The sequence below is a fragment of the Eublepharis macularius genome, chromosome 7 (assembly GCF_028583425.1).
Source record: "Eublepharis macularius isolate TG4126 chromosome 7, MPM_Emac_v1.0, whole genome shotgun sequence".
NCBI lineage: Eukaryota > Metazoa > Chordata > Lepidosauria > Squamata > Eublepharidae > Eublepharis > Eublepharis macularius.
The window spans coordinates 142,540,274-142,557,874 of NC_072796.1; the positions used below are offsets into that span (position 1 = coordinate 142,540,274).

Below are 17,601 nucleotides of genomic sequence, written 5' to 3' on the forward strand. Positions count from 1 at the left end.
TGGGCTTGTTGTTTCTGGAAAGTCACACACACCCTACTTGGAAGCCCTGCTCTCTCACCTCCATTCTCTTAGAGTATGCAGTTATTGACACTCTTCACATGCCCAGAGGCCATGGCTTGGATCCAACAGAGGTTTCTGAAGGCAGGTAGGATTTCCATCCACACCACAGGACTCCTCTCCCCCACCCCCACTGCAGCCCCCAAATCCCTCCCCCCAAATGCTGCTCCTGGGGGAAAGCACCAACTTCAGCCCTCCCACTTCCATAAAGTAACTTAAAGTCCAGCCAGCAACATGCCTCCCACCCCATGACTGGAGGCCAATGACCATCCAGAACCCCCAGGTCCTTGGCCTGTGGCAACACTAAGAACAGGGGGAGAGAACCCACCCAGGCCAGGTCTGGTTGGGCTCAAAGAGGATGAGCAGCGTGGGCTCGTAGTAGCCATACAGGAACTGCATGTCGATGATGTTGAGTAGCTTCTCATCCAGCTCCCGCACGTCGATGATGTAGCTGGGCAGAAAACTGCACTTCTGCCTGTAAGAGCAGATTGTCAAGGTTATTGCCTGGGGGGAGATGAAGGCAGGGGAATAGATCCAAGCGTTCCCCTTGGAGGGACCACATGCTTCTGGCACATTGTCCCCGGGAGGCCAACCAGGTCAGGCCTTACCCTTCACCCATGACCCCTTCATGCTCGTCAGTCAACGTGTCTCTGCGGAAGGGCAGCACCACCAGCCGCGTGCCGTAGATCAGCATCACCGCACAGCGCCCATCGGGGTCCACCCGCACTTTGGGGATGTGGACGTTCTGCACAAAGCCATCCTGAGGGAAAGGGAGACGACACAGGGCATGCCAGACCAGCACGCGGCCATCTCTTCTACATGCCGGGACTCAGGCTGCCCCTCACCCATGCAGGCGAGAGGCCATACACAGGACGCTGTTAGGAAGGGACACGTCTTGCTTAGGTCCATTGGGAAGGGGCTGATGCCATCTCCACTGCCCTCAGGTGGCATCTTGCTCTGGACCACCCAAGGCAGATTTTGCCATCAGAGTGAATAGGTCGCAGGGCTTCCCTGCCTTGACAGGCTGCAGCTTCTCATTTTCTAAGGGGGGCTCCTTTGACTTCTATCAAGCAACAGTCTGAAGGGGCAGTGGAATCCCAGCAGCCCTCAAAGCCTCAAAAGGATGCAGGAGACCCAACACCCAGGGGCCTCCCAGGGGCTTTTAAATCCTCAAGCACTTGCATACCTACCCTCAGCTCTGGCTCCTCAAAATAATGAAGGGAGAGAGTTTTTAGATCATGGGTGCCAGGATCATACTCCACCACTGAGAGCTGCAAAAAAGAAAAAGGGGGAATTAAAGGCGGGGGTCGTGGTCAGAGTGACAGACTAGGAGCCTGGTGTCCCAGGTTCATGGAGCTTGCTGGGTAACCTTGGGTCAGCCACATTCTCCGTCTTCCCTACCCCACTGGATCCTTGCTAAGATAAAAAGTCTGCTGCCTTGAGTTCCTCGGAGGAATGGCGGGGTAATGAAGCCGTGCTAGGTAGGTACAATTTAGCGGAAAACTCTAGACACAGGTGCTGCTGCCCGCATTGAACTATGCACTTGAACAACATCCTCCCTCCTCTAATAAGGTTTGCAACGGTGTTGCAGATGCTGATCTTGCTTCACCGTCTGCTGTGCCAAAAGGTTCCACCGGATTCCCTGTCCACGGTAACACAGACTGCCTTTAAGCTACTGAGTACGGGATGCCGATGAAAGCAGCTGTAGTTTGCCTTTTTCTGTAAAATCTCAGCTGCTTGTTGAAGGCAGGTCATAGTGACCCAAGAAGCCGCTTGCTTGGCTTATGGAGAGGCCTGGACCGAGTGGGGTCCATCGGGGACTAGGAGACTGACATCCAAGGGGGCCAACAGATTGAAACCAGAAGGGGTCATACGGGGGTGATGGGGGGGGCGGGATTTGCTGACAGTCAGTTGGAGATCAACTCCAAGTAATGCCCAGCACTGGGAACTGAGCTGGCATCCAATGTGGAGCCCTCAAAAGTAGGCCGAGGCCCAGGTATGGCTCCCAGGCTCCCCAAACTGCCCACACCTGATTTAGGAAGCCAGGCAGCAAACCTGCCTGATCTCGACTCTCACTACAGCACTCCACTTTCCTAGAATGTCAATATATTTCTACTTGCAAAAATGCATAACGGACATTTTGTCTGTGAATTATAGTCTCGTCATCTGCTCTCCACACCGTGGGTCTGCAAAGCTTAACGAAAAGGGGCACAGCTTCCATTCAGCGTAAGAAGCCAAGCATGTGTTCCACTAAACAAAGCCACAGCTATCAGGAAGATTTAATAGACTGACTTATGTTAAATGGATATATATTGACTATTTTTGTTAGAAAGCTTTACAATGGCGAAATAAGATAATTAAGATAGATAGGATATGTAAAAGGAAGTAAAGAGTAACATATAGAATATAAGTCAAATTGATTGATTTATTATGAAGGTATGCAATGTTTATAGAAGTATTAGAAGATATGTATAATGAGGGGCAAATTGTTTGTCCCGTACTGAAGAGACCAGAAAGAATAAGACAGAGCATAGATTATTAAAATGAATATTATTAGTATCATTGGAGAAGATAGGTTAAGAGAGTATTATTCATTTGTAAGGGAAGGAATTAGAAATAGCACAATTATGATAGATAAGCTTAGAAGAATTTGAAAGTATATTATAACAAATGTATTAAAGTTGATATGAGTAAAGGGCAAATAGAATAAGGGGTTGGAAAACTGTTGGAAGTCAATAAAAAGGGGGGGAAAGGGAGGGGGTTAGAATTGGAAAATTTCAGGGAATGTGATTATAAATGATATGGAATGTTTCTAATCCAATAAAAAGTTTTACAAAAAAAAAAGGAAGGCCAAGCACTGATTACAGGACAAGGGGACAAACACGTGGATCAATCTGCTAAGGCCCCTCCGCCCCCCCCCCCAGCTTCCCTCAATCCCGAGACAAGACTGCAGCCTCCTGCAAGGAATGAAAGGGTTCTGGAGTTAACAAGGCCGGCCTCAGATCCTCCTCTCTCTGGGTCTCCTCCATATGCCCTCTGGATAGCCCTGCCCCATGCCACCGACTCCTCCTGTAGCAGCCCTCTTACCTTGGCATCCTTGAAGCTGAGAAGGAGGGCATCTCTTTTGGCTCCTGCCAGCTGCACACTGGCCATGGACATGACATTCCCAAAGAAGGAGAAGGCAGCTACAAGTTCAAGTTTCTCCTTGTGGCCTTTGCCCTCTGTGCAAGACAACAAATTACTATGTGAGGGAGAGAGCCAGCGATCCTAGGCCTGGAATCACACAATGCACCCATCCAGAAGTCTATCTTGCCGCCTTCCCACAATGGACGGCTCTGGCATCGCATCTGCCTGAAAGAAGCCTCCCAGAACCTGCAGCCTGTGTGTGAGTATGGCCCACAGACCTTCCCAACACCATTCAGACACACTGGCTCAGTGTCATAAGAGCCTGCTATGCACACAAAACATCCCAGTCAAGCGCTGCTTGCAAAGCATATATTGTGTCACTCGGCTACAGCCGTGATCTAGCTGAGCATTTGCTGACTGACATGAGCATTCAGTGCCAAAGACCCTGCATGATTTCCTGGCTGCCAGGAAAGCGAATTAGCCCCAAGGATATTCCTTGGCTGATGCACACCTGGGGCCTGCCATGCTAGCTCCAGAGGCAGGCAGGTGTCTGCAGCCCCAGGAGAGCATCTAGAAATGCCCACCAGGCAAGAGCAGAAGGGCACCTGCATGGACTCCCAGAGATGCAACTTGGAACATGTTTTCAGGTGGGTAGCCATTTTGGTCTACAGCAGAAGAGCAAGATTCAGCAGCACCTTAAAGACCAACTAGATTTTCAGAGTATGAACTTTGTGAGAGTCAAGAGTCTGACGAAGGGAGCTCTGGCTCTCAAAAGCTCATACCCTGGAAATCTAGTTGGTCTAAGGTGCTGCAGGACCCCAAACCTGAACATGAACACATAACGGAACACAAAGCTGTTTTATACTGAATCAGGCTCTTAGTCCATTAAGGTCAATACGGTCTACTCAGAGTGGCAGCAGCTCTCCAGGGTCCTTCTCACCACCTGCTGCCTGATCCTTCCCACTGGAGACACTCAGGGATGAACCCGGGACCTTCCTCATGCAAAGCAGAGGCTCTCCCACTGAGCCTTGGCGCCTCCCCCTCAGAGAGGGAAAGCATTTGCCTGGACCACACTCCCCCTCGCTCTTGCTGTAGCTTCCCATCTCCATGCCTCCCTTTCCAGGTATTCCACACCACTGCCGCCCTACAGATGCGCGCTCACCTGTGTTCCTGTCATTTTTTGTTGAGGTCTGGAAGAGAAACAGAAGAACCTCATCAGTCTGGCAGTCACCATGCAGACCCTCTGCCTCATCTTCACAGCCCTGCTCAGATGGCCAGGGCTCCACCCCAACTTTCCAAGGCAAAGAGCCAAAGCAGGTGCCAACCTCAGTCCCAAGGTGAAATCAACATTGCAGAGAGGGAGCAAAGGGTGCCATTATCTTGCAGAGGATAAAAGGACTCAGGCAGGCACTTCTGCCCACTGCGAACACTCTGGGATTCCAGCCTGTCATCACACATAATCGCACAACACCTCCCAAATCATTTCCTGGTTCTCAGCCCCAAGAGTGTGCCACTGCAGTCTCTGGCTTCTCTTGCCCTCTGCCCTGGATGATTCGAAATACTGCTCCCCCACCCCGCCAGGATCAGGATTTTTCAGACTTCCCTTCAAACGGCACCACATCCATAGAATCACAGAGCTGGAACAGATCCCAGGAAATCATACACAATGCTGGGAATTCACAGCTACCCACTCCCTCAATGACCCCTACTCAATGCCCAGAGGAAGGGAAAAAATCTCCAGGATCCGTTGCCAATCTAGCCTGGAGGAAAAAATTCCTTCCTGATCCCAAAGAGACAACCAGCGTTTCCCTGGGCACATAAGAAAAGGCCATGAGAGCGGAGTTCCTCCCTTAGATGCATTGCTCTCTAAAAACCATGTGTCAGCAAATACAACCTGCAGTGCCAGAAACGCTGCAGCCTCTGCAGATCAACATTAACTCCAGATGGCTCTGCGTAACAGTCGCGGCATCCACTTAACCCATACACACAGTCAAAGGTGCCAGGCCCATCAGTGCCAGGCACGAGAGCAGCAGGGGTGCCGTGCATGTGCCTCCTGTGAGTAAGAGAGCTGTGAGGGATAGGCAGCCATTGCAGTGGCTCTACAACTCCCATTCTCAGCTCCTTGCACAACACAACTCTTCTTTCCCTACTCAATTCAGGCACGGCTGGGATACCCCAGCGTACAGCAAAAGCATCCGTGTTTGGGGAGAAATGCAGATATCAGTGACACCAACCAAGTTCCAAGTGTATCTAGCTGCAGAAGAGGTGACACAGAGTACTATCCCCACTGTAGGGGAAACATTCCTTTAACAACAGACACATGGAAACTGGGAGTGCCTTTGCTCTAAAACGATACATTAACCACTAAACCACAGGGCTGTATTGATTATTTTTTCTGGGCGAAATCAACAGCCGCCCGTACACGGGCTTTCTCTGCGGTGGCCCCTACCCTGTGGAACGACCTGCCTGAGGTCAGGACAGCCCCCACTCTCCTGGCTTTCTGCAAACAATGCAAAACTGAATTATTCAAAAAGGCTTTTTACTCAAATGGGAGGGCTGTATCGCAGGGAGGGGGTCTCAGATGCTTCGCTATTGAATTAGGGACCACAGACTTCACCACTATGTTGCCTTACATATTATCTGTTGCTTTAAATATGCACTCCTATATACTACCTGTGTTTTAAGTTGTCTAATGTCAATCCTAGAAGTGATTATGTTCTGTTTCAGTATTTTCTTCTACTTTGTATTGGATTCTTGCTAACGCGATGTCTTTTTAAACTTGTATCTATTTACCCTATGGCATTGTTTATGGAAATGTCCTTGATTACTGTATGGAAATGTACTTGATATAGATTGTACTAATCTCATACTGTGTAATCCGCCTTGAGTCTTAGTGAGAAAGGCGGACGATAAATGACATAAATAAAAATAAAATATATATGACATTCCCTTCAACTCTTTGACTGCAGAGAGATCAGAAGTTTATTTATTTGGATTATTAAGTGAAAACATTTTATCTCAGCCCAAGAACACTCATTTTTTAGGATTTTTATTTAAGATCAGTCTAATCACTTTTAATATGATTAAATATAAAGGAATGAAAATGATACAAAAATACTAGCACACGGCATTTAAATTAGAAATAGAAAAGCATCTCTTATCCTATACATCTTTAATTTAAAAGATAAAATACAATTTCCAAAATTCTCGTCAAAGCACTTTCAGAAAGATAAAGACAGTCTTATGCAAGTCAGACCTGAGAGATTCGGGGGTTTTTAGCGTGTCACTGGGGCAGCTGGGGTGGGGGGTAGTTGTGAAGTTTCTGCATTGTGCAGGGGGTTGCACTCGATGGCCCTAGAGGTCCCTTCCAACTGTATGATTCTATCATTCTACATCCAATTATATGAACCTCACATGACCGTATTAAAACCATCTAATTTGTTTCCTCTGGTGATGTGATGTAGACACCTCTGAGCACTGACTGACATTTTCCAAAGAATAATGGTTTCAAACAGTGTTTTAGTCATTGTACGATTTAGTCTGGGCATTCAGCGATTTATTCATCAACTATATTTTCTCAAGGATGGAACAGTGAGCCATGCTGTCACAGCAAAAACAAGTATATGGCTGCAGAAATGTTTAGGCCCGCTGTTCTTTAATCTACAATAGTAAACGTCAAGAGTCTGTGACAGAGAAATCCTACAGGATGCCTCCCTTAGTAGTGAACTACTGTAGCATAGTGGTTAAGTGGCTGGGCTGCGAATCAGCACTCTAATCGTTCGAATCCCACTACTGCCATGAGCTCCAGAAGGGTGGGATATAAACACACTGCTGCTGCTGTTATTATTATTACTAGCTATCTAAGTTTCCTGCCATCATCCCAAGACTCAAGTGACATCGTGGGGTTTGGAAAAGGGAGTTGACACATCCCATCCTACCAACCAGGCTCTCTGAGTGATGGCCTTTACACAGATTTTCTTTTCAGATTGTCCTTGCATGAAAACAAACATGACTGTTCTTAGTAAAAACCAATGCCTTTAGGTTTCTGAAAGAGAGCGCCCATCTCTTCTGAAAAGCTTAATGAACTTTTAGCTAAGACTGTATTTCATCAGCAGCACTGCTCACAATAATCTTCCAAGCGCAAGCCAAGGTGGTGGTTTTATCCTTTAAAGAGTCACACAGCCCTGAACCCGCATCTCTGAAGCTTCACAAACCATGTGCTGGTCGTGATCAGGAAGTTGACCTCTGTTCTTTCTTTCATCAATGCAGCAAATGAAAATAGAGGAACTCAGGAGCATGTCATTTGCTATGACAAATGAGGCAAGTGGGGCCCTCATCTTTATTTAGCTTTCAAAAGAAATGTAACCCTTTTTTACAATTTGCTTTTGGTTGATTTACTAAGTTATAACTAAATATTGTTTATCTGGTTTTGTTTGAATGGGATGGTACTTTATCTCTGTTGTGACCTATTTTAATCACCAGAAAAAGTGGAAAATAAAATAAAAATAAATGCATGATTTTACAGGCAACACCAAGCAACAATTCCCTTCAGATTATCCATGACCCCCCCCCAAAACATAAAGCACTATTTTCAATTTTGCTGACAAACAGAAAGCTCAAAATACCTCAGAGTCTTGGTTGAGCCTGTAAACGTACAGCTGAGAGGTTCCTGCCACCACCAAGTTGCGCTCAGAATTGGAGAAAAAATTGCAGTACATGGAAAACTCCAGCCCTGTGGGAGGGTGAGCCTGCTTGTACACGGCATACATCTTGGCTGGCTCCCTGCAAATGCATGCATAGACATCTCAGTGAAGAGAGCAACCCGCTTCCACTGGATGGTTGTTAAGACCCCAGTGGGTCTTGAACCGAGGTCTGTGGGGTATCAGGGTTGGATTCTGCTGGCGGGTCATAATTTGTCCAAAAGCAGGCCCTGCTGCATTCCTTGCAGAGAATGCAAGGCAAAGAAACAGGCTGCCCATCCCTGCCACTTGACCAGAGCTGTGCATGACAGGTCTCATGTGCGGAGCACTCTAACGTGACCAGAAGAGCCAGCACATGCTGGGAAATGAGAACACACCTGAGCAGTCTCCCAGAGGCAAGCAAAGGTTTCAGACAGTGTGTCCTGCTCCCACAAGAGCTTAGACCCATGGAAGCTTATCTACAACAGAGTAGAGTTTGGGGAAGGACCCCAGCGGTGTATAATGTCGTGGAGTCCACTTTTTCTCCAGGGGAATCTCTGTAGTCCGGAAAACAATTATATATCTGAGGGAAACCAGCGGAAACGAGGGCCAGGAAAATTTAACATCTTTTCTCCAGGCTTGTAAGATGGAGATGTTCCACCAGGTGTATGGTAGTTGAGGTGGGAGAACCCCCCCTTCTTCGACCAGCCTCCTACCGGGGTAGGGAGAAATGTTGTCCCAGTCTGTATAACATCTGTTAGTTCGCCACCCCACCCCTGCCGCTGGATTTTATAAACTGAATTTGGTTTTATTTGCTACCTGTTTTACATTGTGATGTAATTCGCTCTACGCCTGCTCTGCAGGGACAGCGGAATATTAATATATTAAATAAATAAATCTACAGGGCCCACCATGAGGTTGGCAAGATTTCAGCTGGGTGGTTCCTACCTTTCATTAATATGTCAACCACATAATTGCGTATGCTCTGTTTCAGCATTTCTTCGACTCTGTATTAGATTGCTGCAGGTTTAAATCTTTGCAAATTGGCATTTAAGTACCTATTGCATTGTTTATTGAACTGTCTTTGAAACTGCCTGTATGGACTCACCCTGTGAAATCCGCTTGGAGCCTCAGTGAGAAAGGCGGTCTATAAATAAATAATGTGAATAAATTTATTTAAATTGATGTGATCCGCTCTGAGTCCTGCACGCTCAATAAGTTCAATAATAAATAAATTGTTTTAAAGTATGGCAATGGTCACTCGCACACATCGCTCCACAAGCTGAACAGGCACGCTCATGGCGAGCCGATGTAACAGTGGCCGCTCGCCGTGAGGGCGAAATGGAGCCTCCATGTCCAGAGGCAGTCTATCTCTGAATGTCAATTGCCGGGGGCGGGGGCGTTGAATGGGGACGGGGTTCTGTCTTCTGGCCTTCCTCGGAGTGGATCGGGCGCTATTTCCAGCGACCCGTTTGACGCGGCGGCCCAAAGCAGGGAGGCCCCAACGAGGCCCCTCTGAGGGAACCCCCAGCCCGGCCCCGAGCGGCTTCTGGCGCCGTCGGGCAGGAGGGCCGAGGCAGCGCCGAGGAACAAGGGCAGTGAACGTCCGTCGGTGTGGCTCTTCCCCGGTGCGGGCGAAGGCCGCGGCCCCCTCCCCGCCGCCCTCCTCCTCCTCCTCCTCCTCCTCGACCTCCCCCGGCCTTACCTCCCCCGCCCGGCTCCTCCGGTCCCCCTCAACCGGCTGGGAGCAACACGAAACACACTCCGGGCGGAAACAGAGCCCCGGAACCATCGACTCAGCAGAGCCGGGCGAGGGAAGGGCCAGAGCGGCCTAGAGGAAAGGGAAGGGGCGTGCTGGGGGAAAATTCTTTGACAAGACGAAATGTCGGGAGAAATACGAGCGTCTGATTGGTCGAAAGGATAGAGGCGGGGGTGGGAATAGGACAAGCCTTCTGCGGCTGATTGGTTAGAGTGCGACTGAGTGATTGGGCTAATAGCCAATGGATGGTGGCTTTTCGGCCAGAGCGTTGCTTCGAAGTTGAGCCTTGGCGGAGGAGTCAATACCAGCCCTTATAAACGGTTACCAACCTCCAGGTGGTGGCTGGAAATCTCCCGGAACTGAGGAGGGTGCACAATAGAGTTCACCCTCCAAAGCAGCCATTTTCTCCATGAGAAGTGATTTCTGTGGCAGGGACATCAGTTGTAATTCTGGAAGATCTCCAGCCGCCACTTGGAGGTTGGCAGGCAGCCGTAGTTCTATAGGGCTCCGTTAGGAGTAGAACTTGTGAGACAATGTGCCTTAATAAATTTATTTAAATCAAAACTCTAACACATAGCTCAATACAACATTTTTTAAAAAATAACCAAACACATGGGTGTAGCAGAGGATAATGCATTTAAATTCAAGTTAAGCGACTTGCTTAATTCAACTTTGTGGGGAGCAAAGTCCAACTTTTCTGGTCCACCAATTGCCACAGTCCTCCAATGCAGTCCTCTTGCTAGGGGTGCCAACTCCAAGGTGGGAAATTCCTGGAGATCTGGGGAGTGAAACCTGGAGAGACCTGGAGAAAGTGGGGTTTGGGGAGGGAAAGGACCTTGGCATGGCATAATTCCATAGAGTCCACCCACCCCCCACCCCCCAAGTAGCCATTTTCTCCAGGTGAATTGGTCTCTGTGGCCTGGAGACCAGTTGTAATTCCGGGAGATCTCCAGCCACTACCTGGAGGCTGGCAACCCTACCTCTTGCTCAGAGGAGGGAACTGGACATCACTGAAAGCAGTCCGGCTGGAGACCTAAAATAACAATGTGAGTCCAATAATAATAATAGTACCAGCGTAACCAGCCATACTGGATTTTACCTGCCTTTACCAATTAACATTTCACATGGATAAATTTCAATTAATAATAACTAATAATAATAACATTCCATTTATATACCACCCTCCAGGGCAACTTAACACCTACTGGAGCAGTTTACAAAGTATGTTATTATTATTAACCCCACAACAATCACCCTTTGAGGTGCGTGGGGCTGAGAGAGCTCTGAGAAGCTGTGACTGACCCAAGGTCACTCCGCTGGTTTCGAGTGGAGGAGGGGGGAATCAGACCCAGTTCTCCTGCCACTCTTTATCACTACACCAAACTGGCTCTCATCCAAGGTGAGAACCATGCCATGGAAACTCTGCCATGGAAACTTCCTGAATTAGTTGACATTGCCATGTTCCTGGAGAATATGGAGATTTGGGGGTGCAGCCTGGAGAGTCTGGGGATGAAAGGAAGCTCTGCAGGGATTTGGTATCAGAGTCCACCCTCTGAAACGCTCATTTTCTCCAAGGGAACCGATCTATGTAGTCTGGGCTGGATCAGTTGTAATTCCAGGACACCACCAGTCCCCACCTGGAGATTGGCAACCTTCATGGTTGATGATCTAGACCCAATTAGTGAAGAGTCCGGTAGCATCTTTAAGACTAACCAACTTTATTGTCGCATAAGCTTTCGAGAACCACAGCTCTCTTCATCAGATATATCGAAAGCTTATGCGACAATAAAGTTGGTTAGTCTTAAAGGTGCTATTTTGCAACTACGGACTAACACGGCTAACTCATCTATGGACCCAATTACACTCTCTTGGCCTAACCTGTCTCACAGAGTTCTTGTAAGAATAAAATAGAGATTATAATTATATTAGCTGCTTTGTGTTCTCATTAGGTAGGAAGGTGGGGTATAAATTAAGTGAAATAATCTGTGAGTGTTCCCAGAGCCACAACAGCCAGCCTCTAATAGAGACCTTTTTTTGTCTGTCTGGAAATGTTCTGTGCAGCCTCTCCAGGGAACCTGCTCAAGGCAGCTGACATCACACAAATCAGGAACGGATATGGAGATGGGGTTGAAGATGCCAATAAGTTGCAACCAGCTAAGATGAACATAAGAACGTAAGAGAAGCCATATTGGATCAGGCCAATGGCCCATCCAGTCCAACACTCTGTGTCACACAGTGGCCAAAAAACCAGGTGTCTTCAGGAGGTCTGCCAGTGGGGGACGGGACACTAGAAACCCTCCCACTGATTGCCCCCCCCCAAACCCCAAGAATACAGAGCATCCCTGCCCTAGACAGAGAGTTCCCTCTATACCTTGTGGCTAATAGCCCACTGATGGACCTCTGCTCCATATGTTTCTCCAATCCCCTCTTGAAGCTGTCTATGCTTGAAGCTGCCACCACCTCCTGTGGCAGTGAATTCCATGTGTTAATCACCCTTTGAGTGAAGAAGGACTTCCTTTTATCTGTTCTAAGATGCCAGAAGAGGAAATCACAATGTAGTTTCAGGGACTATGAAGAAGGGAGGTTTAACTCTCAAAAGCTCATACCATGGAAATCTTGTTGGTCTCTAAGGTGCCACTGAGCTCATCCTGCTGAAATCACGCGGGGTGCCCTTCCCAGATTTCACCTACTCTGCTTTGAACCAGGCATTTCTTCACTCCTGCGACCATCTAAGGGACATTGCTCTTCCTGCATTACAGTGACAAACCTTCTCATTTCCAGTCACATTTGATTAACAGGTGATGGATAGGTAGTACTTCCACCGGCGGAACAGGTGCAGTGTTTCTACTTCACTCTTTCTCTCTCGCTGCCCCTTGTGGCTTGGATCTTCCAGGGTGTCTGAAGCGTCAGGTGTAGTGGGGACCAGGGAGAGATGGCCTCCTTTCTTTCGAGAAGTCTTCTTCTCAGAGCAAAGCTGTTTTCACACGCCTGTAGCCTCTGGAAAATCACACAAAACTCACAGCATGAAGCGTCTTCCTAGTGCGATTTCCCATCATGATCCTGTTTAATGGCATGATTTCTGTCATCATCGCGCTAGGAAGATGCTTCATGCCACGAGCTTTGCACGATTTTCCAGAGCGTTACAGGGATGTGTGAAAATGGCCCAAGTCTTGACACGCACTGATTGCTTACAACATGGTTGCTTACAGCAGGTTAAAGTGTTTTTATTTACCCTGAGTTTTAACTAGAAATTTTACTCTGCATTTAATCCTGGCTCTTTTTCTTGCCTCAAAATGTCCTAATTGCCCGTTTTTATGTCTACAGCTTTTATGTTGCTGCTTTTACCAGTGGCCTGCTGTGGTTTTAACATTTATACTGAATGGTTTTACGGCTAGAGATAAGTTTGATTGGATCAAATTGCTTTTAATTTGTTGTATTTATATTGTTTTGAATGTTACTGTTAATAATATTTGATTTATATACCACCCTTCAGGACAACTGAAGACAACCACCCAGAGTGGTTTACAAAGTGTGTTACTATTATCCTCATCAACCACCCTGTGAGGTGGGTAGGGCTGAGAGCACCCTGAGAGAGCTGTGACTGGCCCAAGTTCACCCAGCTGGCTTCAAACGGAGGAGTGAGGAGTCAAACCCGGCTCTCCAGATTAGAGTCCTGCCACTCTTAACCAGTACACCAAACTGGGTCTCCTTGTTAACCTCCTTGAGCAGATTCTTGTGAAGCGGGGTAAAATAATCTAAATACATTACAGCGTTAGTTGCGTTAAGCAATGTAACCCCTGCAGAAAATAAGAAAAATGCCAGAGTTAACAAAGAGTCAGCATGTTTATCAGACCGATGGATGACTTCTGTGCAGCGATTTCCCACTGGAAGGTCCTTCTGAAGTGCCTTTATTGAAGAACCAGCTTAGGAAATTGGAAATTTAGGGACAGCGCCCATGTCCTTTGATGTCCTATCCAGATCAAAGATCAATGCCTCCCGAGGTCACTTGCGCCCACAAAAATGTGAATTTCCCACTGTGTCACTTTTTCCCACCTTAACATCACTTCTTACCTAAAAATCCTCAAGATCTTCCAGGATTTTCTCAGTGTTAAGGAGAAAAATCCGTACAAGTAGACCTCCAAACAGCAGTTCCATACCCCCCTCTGTCCCCAACAAGCCTTTGGCCTTTAGCGTCTTTACTGGTGACAGAGAAGCAATAGCTCCAGGCTTTTTTGGTATACCAGAGTCTGCTCTCTGAAGCTGCTATTGTCTCCAAGGGACTGATGGGACTCCAAAAAGGGACTGAAGAGGGACTAAAAACATGTTTCATCTCCTTCTCTGTATTCCTGTATTCTTTTCAAATTTCTGCAATGCGTACCTTACTGTGTTATTTGAGTGTTCTGGTTGTTACTTGAAATGACTTAGTTATATCCACCTTGCATCTCAGCGAGAAAGGCAGACACTGAGTGATTCCGCACACGTTGGATAATGCACTTCCAATCCTCTTTATAGATCATTTGGAACAGATTTTTTCATGTGCGGAACAAAAAATCCACCTCAAACGATTGATAAAGTGCATTGAAAGTGCATTATCCAACATGTGCGGAATCAGCCTATATATAACATAAATAATCTGGAGATCAGTTGGAAATAAAGGAAAACTCCAGACTGCACCTTGAGTTTGGTAACCCCGTTGAAGAATAGAGGTTTTCAGGTCTGCTGCAACAAGACTAAAATGTTCTCCCACAGGTTTTTCGACTTTCCCACTGTGTGTGCCAATTTTGTGCCCATCGATTCTTTTGCAAATTAACTGACCTGTTTGGCCAATATGCATATAAGCAAATATTCTGTATCATCACCATAATCATTTACACTTATCTGTATACTTTCGAGTTGCACAGAAATATCACCCACCAGTCCCGCCGACTCTCAGATCAAAATTTTTGTTCCTTTTCACTCTTTATCAAAATCTTCCTGACTGGGAATTCAATTCATGCCCGACTCGCTGCGCTTGTGCTCACGGAAGCTGATGCTATAATAAATGTGCTAGTCCTTAAGATGCCTCAAGACACTTTTGCTGCAGCCAACTCACACAGCAATTCCACTGCAGTTTGTGGGAATGCTTGAGCCACGCCCAAGGAAGGAATTCCAAGGCATTCAATTGTCCTGGATAACATTTCGCCTCTGCCTACTAAAGTGAAGGTCAAAGTCAGGAGGACCTCTGGATTTTATTTTTAAAACATTTTAAATCTCTTTTCTTAGTCAAACCAAAATGACTTCAAACTTTCACACCTGTATTAATCGCACTATGCGCTGAAGACACTTTTTTGAAAGTTGTCTCGCACCAATCTTATTTCCCAAGGTTTTCCCTATTGTCATTTAATAGCTATAGATTGTGATGCTCTAAAGAAGCAATATAGAAAATTGTGGCTTTATTCACTGCCCTACAACAGTGTCTGCCCACAATCTATTAAATTTTATGTTCCTTTGTTGGTCTTTACCACGTATATTGTAAATACTACCAAGGCAATTGATACGCTGTTTCGAGTGCATGTTTATATCCATACTGTTCATATAGTTATAGGTTATATATTTATGTTTTTTTACTATTGTATATTGTTAAAAAAATTCAAAGTATTTTTTTTTTAAAACCCAGTGTCTGCCCAGCAGAGGGTTTGAATGAGTTTTTGGCCTCCCCATACTGACCCCCAGGTTAGACCCCCAGCAGGAAGATATCCATCCACCGCAGAACCCACCCTGTCTGACGCATATACTATGTCAGCAAGAAGTGTTTAAAATCTAGATTTTATTTATCTCAGATCAGACGCCTAATACACAAGGCTCCCTCAAGAGAGATACTGGAGGACTGCCCATTAGTCTACCAACTGTCTGCTTGTGACAGCAACTGATGCAGGGAAGATAGGTGGATGGAGACCCCCTGCAGCTAGACAGCAGATAATGCTTTTCGGAAAATGTGAACCTGGGTGCAGACAGGAAGCAACCAGAAAAACCCCTGAATGCCAACAAGCACTGAGTGGGGGGTGAAGGGTGTACTTCGTTGGGGCTTCCTTGGGCTCAAAGGCTCAGAATCTGTTTTCCATGCCCCAGTTGTAGAACCAGAGTGCCTCAGAGCATGTACAGTGTGTACTACTGAAGTCCATATCCAGACCTGCGATACAGGGTGATTTTACGGACAGGGCTCCAGGTAGATCTGAGATGAAGAAAGATCTCTCAGTGTACAAAAGTAACTTATTGTGCTGGCTTCCTTGGAAGTGGGATGGGAGGCTGTTCCCACCCTCCAGAAAACAGGACGAGCAGGATTCCTCAAATGTAACGGAGTAAAGTGGAAAGCCAGCACACCTGGAGTCTTAAGCTGCCAGCATTATCAGTTACTGACAACCTGGCAATACCCAGAACGTCTCCTTCCCCATGCTCTGGCAAGCCTCTCTTTTTAACATGACATCTCCTCCTATCAGCTAAATCTCCAATTTTATCCTCTGTGTCCGCAGATCAGTCCTCAATCTTACTTTCCCTCACCTAAGGAGAGTGTGTGGGGGTCCCGTGAGCACAGGAAGGCTGCAGCGGGGATCTCTGAGGTAGGCAAAAGTAGTTTGCTTGGCATGATTCTCTCGGTAGGGCAGCAGGAAGAGGGAGAAGGAGCTGCTCCCATCCAGAAATCACCGACACCTTGATGGGTTCCTAGCCACTGCCAATGAGCAGGAACCGAAATAACCAGCATTTGAGGATTGAAATGGGGGGCTTCTGTCAAGTGCATCTGAGCAGTTTCTGTGGGCTGGGGTCCCTGAAAGTGGGGTTGAGCAAGAGGCAAGTCTGGGAAGGGCCAAAATAAATACAATAAATAGCAGGGGGCAACTTGTGCATTTGTTGAAGGGTGTACCACATGCATGCTTCGTTGCGTACACCTGACTTGTGCGCAGTGTCCGATCCAGAAGTCTGTATGTCGTGCCTGCAGAACTTCCATCTGCCCTTCCCAATACTGCACCTCCCTTGTTCTCGTGAAGCCCCTCCCAAACCACTTATTCCCACAAGGGGTCACAAAAGGCCTTTCCTCCTGAACCAGCAAGAGGGGCTAACGTCATTTTGGCATTGCGTGATCACAGCGTAATATTCTCCTCAAACAGCGAGAGTAGCAGCAGGATGCCCCATCCTGCCAACAGTCCGAGGTTTTGCAGCGCAAAGAGCAGCCAAGGGCGCTTGTCCTTCACGTTCATTAAGGCCGGGAGCTGCAAGAACAGAGTAGAAATCCACAAGGATTAGCAAGGTTTGGAAACCCAGACCTCTCACGTCCTGGATTTGAACCCAGTTTTTTAATATTTGATGCTTTGTTTCTAGGTGTAATCCTAGCCCTATTACATTGCTTAGTCGATGTCCTGCCCCTACTGATTGCATCAACGTAAGCTGTGTAATCTGTCTGGAGTCTCAGTGAGAAAGGTGGGCTTTAAATATGTAAGAAGGTAGATTGGCACCTTCTTTCTTCTTCCTTACTCTACTCTTCTGACCTGTAAGTCTTAAGTAGTAACTGAGAATATGAGAAAGGAAGGAAGAATTCAGGCCAGAGAAAGTTTGTCCATAAATTACAAAAATTTCTCGTAAGTTGTCCAAATGCTCATGGCCTGAACTAAAAATCTGGCTAAAGTGAGTAAATTTTCCACTCTTGAGTCTGTTAGCAACTTAGAGGCTAAAATAACTGGTGTAAACTCTGTCCAGTGTAATGTCAGGGGTTTGATCCATTTCTGTCTCACCTTGTTGCGTCGTGGACATTCAAATAAAATGTGGGCTACGGATTCAATAATGCCCAGACCACAGCTGCAATATCTGTTTGAGAAAGGCATACCCAGAATGTGGCCTTCAGAGACTGCAGAAGGTGGTGCATTTAGTCTTGCAAGCATAATTGCTTGTCTATAGCGGAACTGTTAAGCCAAACAAATACACTGGAATCGTAAAACTTGGAGGGAACCC

At 46.9% G+C, this 17,601-nt stretch overlaps 2 protein-coding genes across 3 annotated transcripts in view; both read right to left on the reverse strand.

The window, feature by feature from the left end:
* Window positions 1-9,615, reverse strand: part of CPSF1 (cleavage and polyadenylation specific factor 1) — a 35,268-nt gene extending 25,653 nt beyond the window's left edge. For both annotated transcript variants that reach the window (XM_054985408.1, XM_054985407.1), the window contains exons 1-7: window positions 9,568-9,615; window positions 7,809-7,965; window positions 4,346-4,373; window positions 3,145-3,278; window positions 1,248-1,328; window positions 666-817; window positions 386-532 (exon numbers count right to left, since the gene is read on the reverse strand). In XM_054985408.1, the coding sequence (XP_054841383.1) occupies window positions 386-532; window positions 666-817; window positions 1,248-1,328; window positions 3,145-3,278; window positions 4,346-4,373; window positions 7,809-7,952 (686 nt within the window). In that variant the 5' untranslated portion in view covers window positions 7,953-7,965; window positions 9,568-9,615. The remainder of the gene's footprint in view (window positions 1-385; window positions 533-665; window positions 818-1,247; window positions 1,329-3,144; window positions 3,279-4,345; window positions 4,374-7,808; window positions 7,966-9,567) is intronic.
* A 5,792-nt stretch (window positions 9,616-15,407) lies between these two features.
* SLC39A4 (solute carrier family 39 member 4) overlaps window positions 15,408-17,601 on the reverse strand; it is a 31,485-nt gene continuing 29,291 nt past the window's right edge. The window contains exon 12 of the mRNA XM_054984727.1: window positions 15,408-16,865. Coding sequence (XP_054840702.1) covers window positions 16,737-16,865 — 129 coding nt within the window. The 3' untranslated portion in view covers window positions 15,408-16,736. The remainder of the gene's footprint in view (window positions 16,866-17,601) is intronic.